Source organism: Vulpes lagopus, chromosome 5 (genome assembly GCF_018345385.1).
Source record: "Vulpes lagopus strain Blue_001 chromosome 5, ASM1834538v1, whole genome shotgun sequence".
Lineage (NCBI taxonomy): Eukaryota > Metazoa > Chordata > Mammalia > Carnivora > Canidae > Vulpes > Vulpes lagopus.
This window is the reverse complement of record NC_054828.1, coordinates 22,231,200-22,246,069: the sequence shown is the minus strand read 5'-3', so window position 1 is coordinate 22,246,069 and position 14,870 is coordinate 22,231,200. Positions and strand designations below refer to the sequence as shown.

The following is a 14,870-nucleotide window of genomic DNA, read 5'->3' as shown; positions in this document are numbered from 1 at the left end:
AGACATTCAATGAAACAGAGGGGGGAAAAACAATAGACACTGTCCCTGAGAAAGACCACAAGATGGACCTACTAGACAAAGACTCTAAAACATCTGTTTTAAAGATGCTTAAAGAACTTAAGACAGACTTAGAGGAAATAAAGGAAATGATGTCTAAACAAAATGAGGATCACAATAAAGAGATTTGAAAATCTAAAAAATTAAAGAAACAGAAATTCTGAAGCTGAAAAGTACAGTAACTGAAATGAAAAATTCACTAGAGATACAGAAGCAGATTTGAGGCTAGTGAAAAATTCACTAGAGATACAGAAGCAGATTTGAGGCAGAAGAAAGAATCAGTGAGTGTGAATATGGAAAAATTGAAAAGATCAAGTCTGAGGAAAGGAAAAAAGATTGAAGAAAATTGAAGAGAGTCTAAGGGCCTGGTGGGACATCATAAACCAATCAGCACACGCATTTTGGGCATCTCAAAAGAGGGAAGAGAGAGAAAGGGGGAGAGAGATTATTTAAAGAAATAATGGCCCCCAACTCCCCAAATGTGATGAAAGACATGAATATAAACAAGAAGTTTGATGAACTGCGAGCAGAATAAACTTGAAGGGATCTATATGAAGACACATTACAGTCAAGCTGTTGACAGCCAAAGATAAAGAGAGAATCTTGACAATAGCAAGAGAAGTGGTTTTTAACAAACAAGAATCCTCAATAAAATAATCGACAGACTTGTCTTCAGAAACTTTGCAACCAGAGGCAGTACACTGAGACATTCAAAGTGCTGGAAAAAAAAAAAAAACCTGTCAATCAGGAATCCTAGATTCAGCAAAACTGTCCTTCAGAAGTGAGGGAGATGCTAAGACATTCCCAAATCAACAAAAGCTGAGGGCATCTGTGACTGCTAGACCTGCCCCTTTACAAATGCAAAGGGAATCCTGCAGGTTGAAATGCTTGGACACCAGAAAACTCAAAGCCATATGAAGAAATAAAGATCTCGGGAAAGTTAAATAACTGGCAATTATAAAAGCTAGTATTAATGTTATTTTAATTGGTAACTCCACTTTTTGTTCTATGCTTGATTTAAGAGACCAAACATGTTTTTAGAACTTACCAGTCTAAAAGCTAGTATTACTTTAACTTTGGTTCATAACTCTACATTTTGTTTTGTGCATAATTGAAGAGACTAACACATAAAAAATACAATTTTAGTTTATGTTTTGGACACACAATGTGTAAAGATGTAATTTTAAGACACTGATAACTGAAAGTGGTGGGGATGGAGCTGTATAGGAAAGTTTTCTGTGCTGTTGAAGTTAAGTTGGTATAAGTTCAAATTAAAGTGTTATGACTTTAGACTATCTAATGTAATCCTCGTGGTAATCACAAAGAAAATATCTATGGAATATGCAAAAAGGGAAATGAGAAGGAAACTAATACATTTCATCATGAAAACATCAACTAAACACAAAAAAAGATAGCAATGTGGGCAATGAGTGACAAAAGGTGATAAGGCATATAGAAAACAAATGTCAAAGTGACAGAAATAAGTCCCTCTCCTCAGTAATCACTTTAAAGGTAAATGGATTAAACTCTAAAGTCAAAAGACAGAGATTGGCAGAATAGCTTTAAGAACATGATCTATCTGTTGTCTGCAAGAGATTCATTTAGATAAAAGACAAATAAGTTAGAAGTGAAAGTATGGAAAAAGATATTCTGTGCAAATAGTAACCAAATAGCAGCATTATTCACAATAGCAAGAATGTGGATGCAACCCAAGTTGGCAGATGAAGGGATAAGCAAAATGTGGCACATTCATAAAATGGAATGTTATTCAGCCTTAAAAAAGAAAGGAAATTCAGGCACATGCTATACCATGGATTAACATTGAGGATATCCTAAGTGAGATAAGCAGGTAACCAAAAGGTATATACTATCAGATTCTACTTATATGTTTCCTTAAGTCATCAAAATCGTAAGGACAAAAAAGAGAATGGTGGTTGTCAAGGTTTGGGAGAGAGGGGAATTTTTTTTTTATAGGTTCACAGTTTCAGGTTTGCAAGACAGAAAGAATTCTGGAGATGGATGGTGGTGATGGTCACACAACAGCATAGAAATACTTAATGCCTGGCTGCGTGGGTGGCTCAGCAGTTAAGCGTCTGCCTTCAGCTCAGGGCATGATCCTAAAGTCCCAGAATCAAGTCCCACATCCGGCTCCCTGCATGGAGCCTTCTCCTCCCTCTGCCTATGTCTCTGCTTCTCTCTGTGTGTCTCTCATGAATAAATAAATTAAATCTTAAAAAAAAAAAGAAAGAAATACTTAATGCCGCTAGACTGTACACTTCAAATAATTAGGATGGTAAATATTACGTTATGTGTATTTTACCACAAGAAAAAAAGAAAGGGATTAATATCAAGCTAAGAGAGAAAGGGTTATGTGGAAAGGATGATAAGTCAAAGAAGGAAACTGGTGAGGAAAAAATAGAAGGGATATCTCAGCCCATTGTTTTTCTAAATCCTTATTCACTCACTCTTACTCTGAAGTTGGAGAATAAGCTTGAATCCCTGGCCAAGCGAGTATTTCATGAAACCTGGATAACAATATTTAGGCTGAATTAGTGTTTGGGGTCATGAAATTATTTCAAAAATCATTAAAGGATTTTTTCTCATTATTCAGGGTTTGTTGATTCTGTGTGTGTGTGTGTGTGTGAAGAAATTAAAAACATCTAAGAAATTTAAGACGCAATTCCATTTTCACAATCTACCTAGATAAAAAATAATTTTATTTTTCCTTTGAAGTATTTTATTTTCATAGTGCTTAATATGTGTTTTTTTTCTTTCTAAAGATCAAATAACACATTTCCAATGTTAATATGTGCTTTTGACATTTGAAATATGTAAGCCAGTGTATCTAACTTGACAGTTTCTGGTATGCTTAAAATCTAATTGGTTGTTGTGAGAATCAATTGAGATAAAATATATAAAAACGCTTTGAAAAATATAAATTATTGAGTAAAGTTAAGGTATGCATTTTGGTCTGGATATGATTATAAATCTAGTTTTGGAGAAAGACAAATCTTACAAAGTGAAAATTTGGAAAATAAAACATGGAGTTGTTATAATATAATGTGTGATACATTCACTTTAATTAATTCCTAAAGGTGCTGAACTTTGGGTACCTCAATTAAATAATCATTACATAACTCATTTATGGAGATATGTACACTGGGTCTGCATAGAGAAGATAATGGAGATGTCTGGACAGAAATGAAATACCAGTGAAGTATTTTAGGAAATGAAAAAAGTCAAGGTTTGCAATATAAGGAGTAAAAAAATAAGTTAAAAATGTATTATGAATATAAAACAAAGGAGAGAAGCATTTGCCAAGAAACTGGCAATTTTCCTTGTTATCTTTCACCCCAAATCACAGAAACAAAGCCACATGGAGGACATGCTGTTTGGAAAACTGGTCTGATGATCATTTTCTAACTAATCGTGTTGTATTTGCCTTGTTTCAATATCTAAGATGCCACTTTTTAAGGTTAGAAAGAAGGCATTTTCTGAGGAGTAAAAATCATCAGTGGACCTTTTCTGTATAATAAAAGTGGAAATGGACCCATTGGGTAACCACACTGTTACTGTAATGGCCATTATACTTACACTGAGCTGCCTAGGCATCAAAATAAATGTAACTGCCAGTATAAAGAGAAGGTACATCCATCCAAACGTGCTCACAAATTCTCAATTTGTACACATCCTTAACTTAGGAAAAGGAAATCAAATGAAAAATTAGCAAAGATATCTATGTGACATCAAACAAAAATTGGAGAATAATCTGTATATGAACCTTGACCACTGAAGGATTGTGGAGATAGGAATAAAGGACAATTTTATGTTTCATGTATTCATTCATTTAACCAACACGCATTTATTGATTGCCTAGTATTGTGCCAGCCATAGTCCAGCTGGGGTTACAAAATGAACAAAACAGACATGGACTCTGTGCTCAAGGGATTTGAAAAGGACTTCAGATTCATCTCATGTAAGCATCTACTAGAGGCTGAAGCCCCCTTTGTAATATCCCTAATAAGTGGTTGTTGCAAAAACCGTGGATTAGCTTGCTCGACATCCTTTTCAATTTCCTTCCTTCGACTGGGTGTATTCCAGATCCTGGGTACTGTCTGAAAAACTGTTAGGGGTAGGGCAGCGAGCAAAATAATTAGAAAATTATTTCCCTCCTGTACTGCCAAAGCAGGAACGTCAAAGACTCCCTTGCAGCTTGAGTCCCAGGTATGGTTTCATTTCTGCTGATCAGAGGTATCCATGTGAGACTTGAATTTATAACTGGTTTAAGTGGGAAAAGATGAACAGAGCGTGAGGCATATCCACTTGGCTGGTGCACATAATAGCTGTGCAGTCCTCTGGGAGATGTTCCTCAAAGTGCAGCTGTAGCTTGATCCACTGTCCCTTTCAATGATTTTTGAATACCTGGTAATAAATCCCTTTCTACTGAAACCAGTTAGAGTGGATACCATCGCCTGAAAGTGAACACAAACTCACACAGTGTTTTTAACCCAAAGTACCTATTGTCTAGAAGGAATCCCTACCCCCTGCTGGGAAGCTGCAAATCTACAATACTTTTGTCTGGTTTGTGTGATTATGGACACACAAAAGACAGACGGTCAAAACCAAAATCTTGTTTCTTTTCTCACATTGTCTCTTTGCAACAATAGGCCAAATGTATACATTAAAAAAAAAAACATCTGGAAGCTGTGCTACCTCATACTACCAATTTTATCTTCCCTGGCATAACTGCATGAGTTGTTGAATTCTTACATTGAACTCTTGATTCTGACTACAGAAAGAAACACCTTGCCCTGATTGGATAAGAAATTAAAAGAAATATGAGTATTTGACGAATGTGTGCCTTAAGGTAGGCAACTTATATCTAATAAGTACATATGACAGGAAATAATGGATTTACCACATAAGCATAAATATTTGTAAGTTTCAAAGGTCATTAAGAATGTAACTCTAAAAAAAAAAAAAAAAGAATGTAACTCTAAAAGCGTGGTTTGAAACTGACATGCTTATTTCAGGAATCTGTATTTCCCAGGATAAAATGTTCCTTTGAGTCTAAAGTCAAAATAACTCCATGCAGGTGTTTACAATCTAATCACAGCAAACTATTCATAAAGAGATGAGATAGTTTAATCAGACGCTAGGCTCTGATGTGCTTCTTGAAATTGGACACAATTTCAGATTTCAGCTACGATACTTGATTTTGGAAAACACTTGGAAAATGGGCCAGCAATGTGTCTTCAGTGGAAATCGGAAAGGTGGCATGCAAATGCTGAAGAGTCATTTAAGGATAGTGAAGAATAATTTTTAATCGCCTGATTTGATAAATTGAGGTAGAAAATTCTACTTTGTAGGTATTATAAAATGGGGTAGGTTAATTGCTTTCAGAGAGGGTTTGGAAGTGGTTCTGCATAATGGTAAAGAAATGAGTTAGATGGTTTTCTTATTTTGATTTGCAGCTCTATAAAACATTTAGGAAATAAAACCATCTTGATCCATTTGGCAGGAAGTAATGTTTTCCTTCTTAAACTCCCAAATTACTTTGCAATTCTTTCATGACTATATCACAATCTTTCTAGAATGATGTTTGTGTAAATATCTTTTTCTGCCTAAAAGTTCTTAAGCTACTGAAAGACAGGTATCATATTAATACTTAGATGGTTTCTGTCACAGGGCATTGCAAAGTAGTATCAACAAACATTGGGTGATAAAGATACAACAGTTTTGCATAGAGTAAATTCTTACTTCAATCCTAAAGTACCAAATTTCTACTTTTCAGTTGGGCAGTGAAGTCACCAGAGATACTAGGCAGGTTTATCTAGGTCTCCAAATTATGAAATAACCAGTTTCTTGGTTGGCCTTTCTGGAAGAATCCTTTGAGACCTAGAGCCTTAGCATTCCTAGAAATCTTTGAGTTGGCACAATCTGAGTAGTTCTGGGGTTCATGTTTATGCCAGGAAGCATTTTTCAAGTTCATATGTGTTGCACTAATGATGGGCACTACAGAAAGCAGGATGGAATATGGGCATGTGTGGGAACTGCCTGAAGTGGGACCCCAAGAGTGGAGGGGATATGGTGAATGTGGTCAACTTAAAGTATCCTCATTTCAACTTCACACACACGCACCACTGTGTAGACAAAAGAAAACGTATCTGAAGGGCAGCCAGTTTTTGACCTCTAAAGAGCAGCGTAGACAGATGTATTCTCATGTCCTTACAGAGGAGCTGGGATGGGTGAGAAGTGTGAGGGCAGTAGATAGAATCACGGGGAGTTGGAGGCTAACAGAAGAGGACAAGTGAGCTGGGTCCTGGAAGAGAATGGTTAACAGCAAGCAGATACTATGTATAAAGGGGAGAGTGAGCTTCTAAAGACACCCTTGTTAACTAACTCACAGTTCTCCTGGGACTGGACAAAATGTGGAAGAGTGGTTAGGATGTTGTGAGGCGCCATCCCTTCCTAGTTGTGGGACCCAATGCAAGTTATTTAACACATCCATGCTTCAACTTCTTATGTCTAAGATGAGGATAATAATAGTGTCTCCCTCATAAGGATGTTATGAATCAATGAGGCAAAACTTAGAAAAGCCCTCATTTAGTGGCATATAATGTTATATGATGCTCTTTGAATTAATAGTTTGTGTATGTTCACTTGTATATATCATTTCTATAACTCTTTCACATTTCTTGGAATTGTATCTCATGGTCCATCTAAATGCATAATACACTTTCTCTGATAGAGACATATGTTGCTCTTACCTTCACTTCCTCAAAAGCATAAGAATGAAGATTATACTTCAGAATCTCTCTTTTTTTTTTTCAGGTCCAGATGACAATCTTCTACTTATTTACATTTTCAGGCTGCATCAATTTCTTCCCCTCAATGTACTTTTTAAGTTGCTTCCCTGCTGAGTAAAGTGGTACCTCCTTTCTTTGTCCTAAAATAGTCTCTTTTATGCCTCAAGCAGTTTATTTTGGCTCTAGTTTTCTGGAATTTAGTTTTTAGGTCTGTATTTATTTAGGCCAGGCCCTCACTAATGTTATTGATTTCAATTATATTCCTTCTTAAAATTCTTTAGTTGTTGTTGTTTGTTTGTTTTTGCTCTGAAATCCTAGCACCTTGACTATATTTAGTGTATAATCTTGGCCATTTAGCTACCTTTTTCTAGACCTACTTTATCTCTGTTCAGAGTTCATCACAAGGGAGAACTGGGTCGAGCCCAAATCCATGGGTAGGGAGGGCATGGATGAAAGAAACACCCATAGTGTCACAGGACATTTTGTACGTGCCGCTATTCCTGATAGGGAAACAACTTCTAATTCTACCACACAGAGTAACTACTTCTACCATCCACATGCACTCAAAAAAAATGACTTAATCTATGCAAAATAATTACAAATATGGTCAAGAAGGCTCTGGCCCTAAGCACGCTGCCCCTGAAGCTATGTATGTTGGAGACCATTTTCTGTGCACAGCAAATGGTGTGATTGATCCACCTTTATGTTCCATGTAAATTTGTTTTATTTTTGATAACGAGGTCTAGAGAAATAATTCTTGAAGCATCGTAACAGCATTGATTGACAGCCCCCTAAGTGCTGCGTCTTTTATAGCAACCATAATTGACAGCTCATAGGTAAAGAGCATATGTAGATGGATTGGGTCCACATTGAACACAGTGGGGGAAAACACCAAAGAACATATTTGTTCTATTTGTTATTAATTAAAATTCAATTAATATGGTAAAATATATGCATTTTAGGAGAATAGATTTACTTGTAGGCTGAGACAGATTCAGTTTTTTTTTTCAGATTCAGTTTTTAAACTGTTATAGAAGCTTCATGTATAGCGATTATGTACCAAAATTACCTCTCACAAATATTTTTACACTTCGGTGTAATTTACATTACTCCTGTCCTTCCTCCATGTACATTGCTTATTTAGCTGGGAGTGGTCTCGATAATAACAAGTCTTTAAGGTGTAGATTTAAACGCAACTGAAGTTGTGTGGGCACCTACCTGCCTGTGTAAGTTAAGTTAAAAACCTGGCCCCATTAAAAACGAGAATCCTGTAATGCCCCTTCTGGGTATATATCCCAAAGAATTGAAAGCAGGTATGCAAACAGATACTTGGGCGCTCATGCTCATAGCACCATTACTCGCGATAGCCAGAAAGTGGAAACAACTCGTGTGTCCCCCAATGGATGGATGGATAAACAAATGTGGCATATACACACAATGGAATATTATTTATCCGTAAAAAGGAATGAAATTCTGAAATATGCTACCATGTGGGTGAAACTTGAAAATGTGATGCTAAGTAAAATAAGCCAGGCCCAAATGGACAAATATTGTGAGATTCTACTCATGTGCAGTACTTAAAATAATCAAACTCATAAAGACGGAAAGTGGAATGGTGGTTATAGGGGTTGGGAAGAGGGTGATTGGGAAGTATTTAATGGGGACAGAGTTTCAATTTGGGAAGATCGACATGTTCTGTAGCTGGATGGTGGTAACAGTTGCACAACGTGAATATATTTCATGCCACTGAACTGTATACTTAAAAAGTGTTAAAATGGTAAAATTCGTGTGATGTATTGTTTAACCACATGTGTACATAAAAGACATGTAGGAATCTGCATGGTCAGACCAGATGGTCAAGATGAAAGAGTATTGACGCTGGATGAAATGTCATGGAATCTGACCTAACAAGAACCATGAGTGATCTGTAGGGTTTCATGCTGGGTCTCACTCCGAAATGTAGTAGGTCTGGGCTGGGACCCCAAGAATTTCCATTTCTAACTAATCAGGTATACTTGTCATCTATCGCTGCATTACAAATTACCTCATATGTTAGTAGCTTAAAAGAACACGCATTTATTATCTCATGATTTCTGTGGCCCAGGAGTCTGAGATTAGTGGCTCTGGTTCAGGATCTCTCCTGGAGTGGCAATCAAGCTGTTGATTGGAGGGCTGAAATCGTGTGAAGACTTGGCTGGAGGACCCACTTTTAGGATGGCTCACTCCCACTGCTGTTAGCGGGAGGCTTTAGTTCTTTACTAGACAGATCTTTCTGTATGGCTGTCTCACCTCAGGGCATCTGAGTTCCTCAGAGTGGGTGCTTCAAGAAAGAGAGAGCAATCAGGAAGCCAGCTTTTGTAACTAAATATCCAAACTCTATTCTTCAGAGATAAGTCATTAAATCTAGCTCATATTCAAAAGGAGGGACCTACCTTTTAAAAGGAGGGGTACTGGGGTGCCTGTATGGCTCAGTTGGTTAAGCATCTGCCTTTAGCTTGGGTCATGATCCCAGGGTCCTAGGATTGAGCCCTAGATCGGGCTTCCTGCTCACTTGGGAGTCTGCTTTTCCCTCTATCCCTCCCCACTGCTCATGCTTTCTCTTGTATGCTCTTTCTCTCTCAAATAAATAAATAAAATCTTTAAAAAGAAAAAAGGAGGAGTACTGAAAAATTGTAGATGTTTTTAAAAACGAATACACTGGGTATATTCTTGGGGCTGCTGTAAGAAAGTGCCATAAACTGGGTGACTTAAACAACAGAAATTTATTGTCTCACAATTCTAGAGTCTGGAAGTCCAAGATCAAGGTGTCAGTAGGGCTGGTTTCTCCCGAGGCCTGTGAGGGAAAATTTGTTCCAGATCTCTTTCCGTGCTTCCAGTAGCCTCACCTGTTCTATGGCTTACAGCTTACAGATGCCCATCTTCCTGTGTATTTACATTGGTTTCCCTCTGTACACATCTATCTATAAATCAAAATTTCCCTGTAATAGTCATATTGGATTAGGGCCCACTCAAATGACCTTTTTTTATTTTACCTGATTACCTCTGGAACAACCCTTATTTCCAAGTAAGTTCACATTATGAGGTACTAGCTATTAGGACCTCAACATCTTTTGAATTGAATCCAGTTTAACACTTAGGATAATTAGGTAATGCTGAGGTTCCTGCTCTGGGGACCATACTTTTGAGAATCACTGTTCTAATCCACCCATTGGTTACACTAATGAGAAATGTAAGTTTTCCATAAGCTAAACAAAACCATCAATGTCAAAGAGTGAGTTTGTGGCTGAATTCAGATGATAACACATATTTCTTGATCCACGTTCAGTGCACTTCCCAGAGCCACAGAGTATTTGGTCATCTTTGACCAAAGTTCTCTGAAGATCTCAATTATCTGTGGACTCATTGAGCCTTTGTGCTTTTTCTAGGTTAAGGTTGCCTCACAAAGTTCTGTAGTTCAGGAATCCTTTTAAGAGGTGTGTGTGAGTGTGTGTGTGTGTGTGTGTGTGCGTGTGAATTTTCTGGAAACTACATCATTCATCTACACCGGGAAGGAGAAGAGAGAGGGGAGGACATGAAAAGGAGATAATGAAAGAGAGAGGAGTAAGGAAATGGGATATGAGAAATACAGGAAAAAGAAATAAAAACTGTATCAATTTACACTCACACCATAGCCTGCCACATCTTCCAAAGTGAGTCATGGTGGGAAGTGAGATGAAATTAACTTTCCCTGTTATATGTATCTGTATTTTTCAAGGATGAAATGAACACCTGTGTATCCACCAGCCACCTAAAGACAAAGAACACTGGCAGGAGCACTGACACCTCTGGTGTCCTGCTCACAGCATCCTCTCCCTCTTTCCTGGGTTATTTTTTATTCCCAAGTTTGTGTTTATCGCTCTTTGGCTTTTCTTTCTGGTTTTACTACAGAGGGATAGAACCTTAAACAATATCTTGCTTAACTTTACCTGGTTTTGAACTTCATGTAAATGGAATCAGACTTGGCAAGCCTATGTGACTTTCTATTTTTTCCTCTACCTGGTGAAACCCATCCATACTGTGTGATTGTGGTTCATTCATTGTCATTGATGTCTACCCATCCTCTGACTAATAGGCAGGTTACTTTTGTCATTAAAAAAATGTTATGAACATTCCTATGTTTGTGTGCTGATGTGTGTCTGCTCCTTGGTGAGTTAGACAGAGACTACACCAGGTGGAGTTGCTTCAGAAGGTCATTGAGATTTGTAAGCAAATAAGGAGATCACAGGAATAATTTCCAAAGCCGTGTCTGCCGAAGCAGGAATGAGCAGGTTTCTTTTATTAGGGTTTGGGATGAATATTCAGAGGGAGAGGCATCATCATCACATGTAATGGACAGGTATAGAATTACACATTCCCACTCAGAAAACATGCCATTACGTATGTTGTATGTTGTATGTTATGCTAATGAGGCTTATATCCCTTTCAGGATGGGGACTTTAACATTATAATGAAGCTCAGGTAACTATCAGATACTTTATGATTCATTTGCACAGGTGTCTGTCCTAGGAGGTCATATTCAAATATTTCTTTTCTTGTTCCAGCAATTTGTTAGTTTCTAAAAAATAACATTTATAGTTTGGCAGAAGCTTCTATGGAGTTTCCTGAGTTCAGGGGTCTCCCTGATGACAGATACAAGTCGTCTGGTACGCTGTGCAAGAATTTCTGGAGGGTATACACCTAGGAATGTAACTGCTGGATTGGAGGGTATACTCCCCAGCATTGATTGGTTGGTTGATTTCAGGAGGGCAATACTAGTACACTCCCACCAGAAACATCTAGAAGTTATCACTATCTCACATCTCAGCAGCACTTGTTAGTTCAACATTTTGACTCTCCTGATATTTACCCAAAAGGCTGACCTTAGAACCAAACTCTCACATTAGATATGACTCTACTTTGGGGATTTTATGATCTTCCTGCCTAGGAGACCTGATGTCTCTGACATAACAGGTGCTCAGTAAATGAGAGGAAAATAAAATGAGTCTAAGCTGTGGCTGTTTGGTAAAAGTACGTTTTTTTTTTCATATTTTAAATGTCTATCAGCACGTTTTTGATTCCAGTCTTTCTTCCTGACTTCAGATTATGTACCTAATGCCAACCTATAGTGGTATATTTTTTCCAAACTCAAAGTCTACACAGGGAATTTCATGCAGCTGTCCAAGTGTTGCCCCTAGAGGTAGGAAATATATTACACTCGTTTTACTGTAATCTAGTAAAAGCCTGTAACATTAATTTTAGAGAAAAGGAAAAAAGAAAAACCTCCAAAATTCCTAACCTTAATTTCAGAACTTACTTAGTCCTTATATATTCCAACATGTCATTTTTTTAAAGAAATAGTAAAAATCCCACTTTCACATACTTATTTGGTTGTTTTCCACTTAAATTTCCACAATTAAGTTAAAAACATGTGACAATGTATAGGAACCACTTTTTAAAGGCATCTATTTTATATTTTTAAGATTTTATTTATTCATTTGACACACAGAAGAGAAAACACAAGCAGAGGGAGAGGCAGGCAGAGGGAGAGGGAGAAGCAGGCTCCCCGCTGAGCACGGAGCCTGATGTGGGGCTCCATCCCAAAATCCTGAGATCATGACCTGAGCCAATGTCCAACCAACTGAGCCACCCAGGCACCCCTAAAGGCATCTATTTTGATGGGCTATAAAGTTTTGGTTCCCAAATGCTGGTCCGAGAACCTATGCCAATCTCTGATGAAAGTTTTACTAGCCTAAAAGATAAATAACAGAACAACAGAATGAGCTTTTCAGTACAACGAAATGAATTCCATTTAAAGGAACCCTTTTTCTTTTTTTTTTGGGGGGGGGAATATGTCATTTCTACCTTTTTAATGACTAAATGTGTTTTAAGAATTGATGGTGTATTCATTTGCTTGACAACTTTGTATTTGTGTTTTCATTTCACTTATCCTTCAATTCTAAGTGTTCGGAAATCCTTTCAGAGCGGGCTTAAAGGCATCACTTAAAGTGGATTTTGTAGATAGCACCTTGGGAGTTACTCTCAAGAGCACACAAGTCTCAGAAACCAAGCTATCTATACTCGTTTCTATCTCATGACGGTGCATTTAACTCTGATCGGGTTTCAGCTAAGTCTGGGCGCTAACACACGGGAGGAGGCATGCAAACATGGCAAGACTGTTCATTCTCCCCTGTGAGTGGTGTAGCCTGTGCGTTACACGGATACACGAGGGAAATGTGAGCGCCGGGAAGGTTGCTGGAGGGGGTGCAGACCCTGGCTCCTGAAAACTGTGGAAAGGCAGAGAGAAGCGGAAACCCAGAGCTGAAAGACGTATAGGAGCCCAGGTGAGGAGTCCGTTCCTCGGTGAGCAAGGAGCGCAGCCTCGCTCGGGGTGGGCGAAGTCAGACTGCAGGAGTCGGGCGGGCGGCGCGGGTCCTGCAGTTGGACGTGCAGCACCCGGCAAGGGAAGGAAGGCCCACGTGAGAGTCGTTACCAACACTTAGACGAGGACAGGATTCAGCACCTGCAGGAGGAGACAGGGGCCGAGAGGCCCGGCCCACCACCGTTCCGCGGGGCGCCGCTGAGCACCAGGGGGCGGAGTCGGGCCCGCCCCGCGGACTCACACACCCAATCAGCGACGAGCCGCCCCGACCGCGGGACACGCCCCCACCCCTTCCCGACAGCCCCCGGAACCTAGCTCCCTCCGGCGCCTGCGCAGCCCTGAGGCCCCGCCCCCTCGCCCTCCCGCCTGGCTCTCCGGCGGCCAACATGGCGGCTCCCTGTGTGTCCTGCTACGCCGCACTTTCCTACCGACTCTTTCTCGGAGGTAGGGTTAGCCTCTCCCCGAATCAAGGCGTCTGGAAAGCCGCAGCTGCTGAGTTGCAGACAGGTACCGGATCTCAGGTGAGGCAGAAGTGGATGCACGGGTCCGTGTAGCGCGAGGATGTGGAGCCGGCGCCGCTGCTTTCTCCTGGCGTCTCGCGTGCACCCAGGCCGGGACTGAAAAGGGTCTGGGGTATTTCGTAGAGGTCTGTGGTTGAGAGAGGAGGAGTGGGTGTTGGTTTGCAGCGGCCACTCGAGGTTGTTTCTGGGTTTTGCAGGGTGCAGTGAGGGAGGAAGTGTTCTGCAGACGGAACTAGAGCGACCCCCTTCCTTGAGTTGTCTGCGGAGCTAAGGGGAGTCGGTGCCCAGGTGTGTAGGGTCTGGAGCTCCCCGCTCGCCCTGCGGTCCATTCACCCGAGGAGGTGAAGAACTGGCCTCCTGCAGTGGGCTGGAAGACTCAAAGGATAAAGTCACACAGTGGATAGGATTCATAGCGGCCTCAAAAGTGCCGTGCATCTGTGCGGCTTCTGTTTTCTTAATTTCCCCCAACGCCTGTTCTCTGGAGAGATGGAGACCAGAACTTGTACATTTCCTTTACTCCCCCGAGGGCGGTGAGAAGCCAATATTCTAGCTTCACAGCTGTTTTGGTGATGCTGACTTGGGATCTGGAAAGGAGGGGAAAGTTTTGAGAGGGAAGAAAACGAGCTTAGTTTTGGATGTAATTATAGTTATTATACATTTATAATTGGGTTGTCCACGTGGAGATTTCCAGTAGGCCCAAAGATTGACAAGTTTATAGTTCAAGAAGAACTTATCTACAAGCCCCCTGTCAACTTGTAGATGGTATTCGAGGCCTTGGAAGTGAATTCAAACACCTAATGATGGTGTACCGAATTGGAATAAGTAGAGGGACAGGGCCCTGAAGGACAACGGCGAAGAAGAGCCTCCCAGAGATTGAGAATGAACTGCCAAAGGAACGGGGGAAACCAGTGTGGTGTCATGGAAAACAAGTGACTGTTTTAAGTAGGCAAAGTGATAAACAAGTACCAAATATTGTATAGAGGCCAAATATTATGATATAAAAACTATTGAAAAAAGGAATACTGCATATTTTTAAACATCTTTTTTAATATTTTAACCTAAATCGACCAGTCCATCTATTCTTTT

The 14,870-nt window shown here is 39.7% G+C and overlaps 1 protein-coding gene and 1 pseudogene across 1 annotated transcript in view; one reads left to right on the top strand and one right to left on the bottom strand.

Moving 5' to 3' along the window:
• Positions 1–13,651, bottom strand: part of LOC121491743 — a 44,104-nt pseudogene extending 30,453 nt beyond the window's left edge.
• MRPS9 (mitochondrial ribosomal protein S9) overlaps positions 13,615–14,870 on the top strand; it is a 62,113-nt gene continuing 60,857 nt past the window's right edge. Inside the window, exon 1 of the mRNA XM_041756538.1 lies at positions 13,615–13,784. Within this exon, the coding sequence (XP_041612472.1) occupies positions 13,650–13,784 (135 nt within the window). The 5' untranslated portion in view covers positions 13,615–13,649. The remainder of the gene's footprint in view (positions 13,785–14,870) is intronic.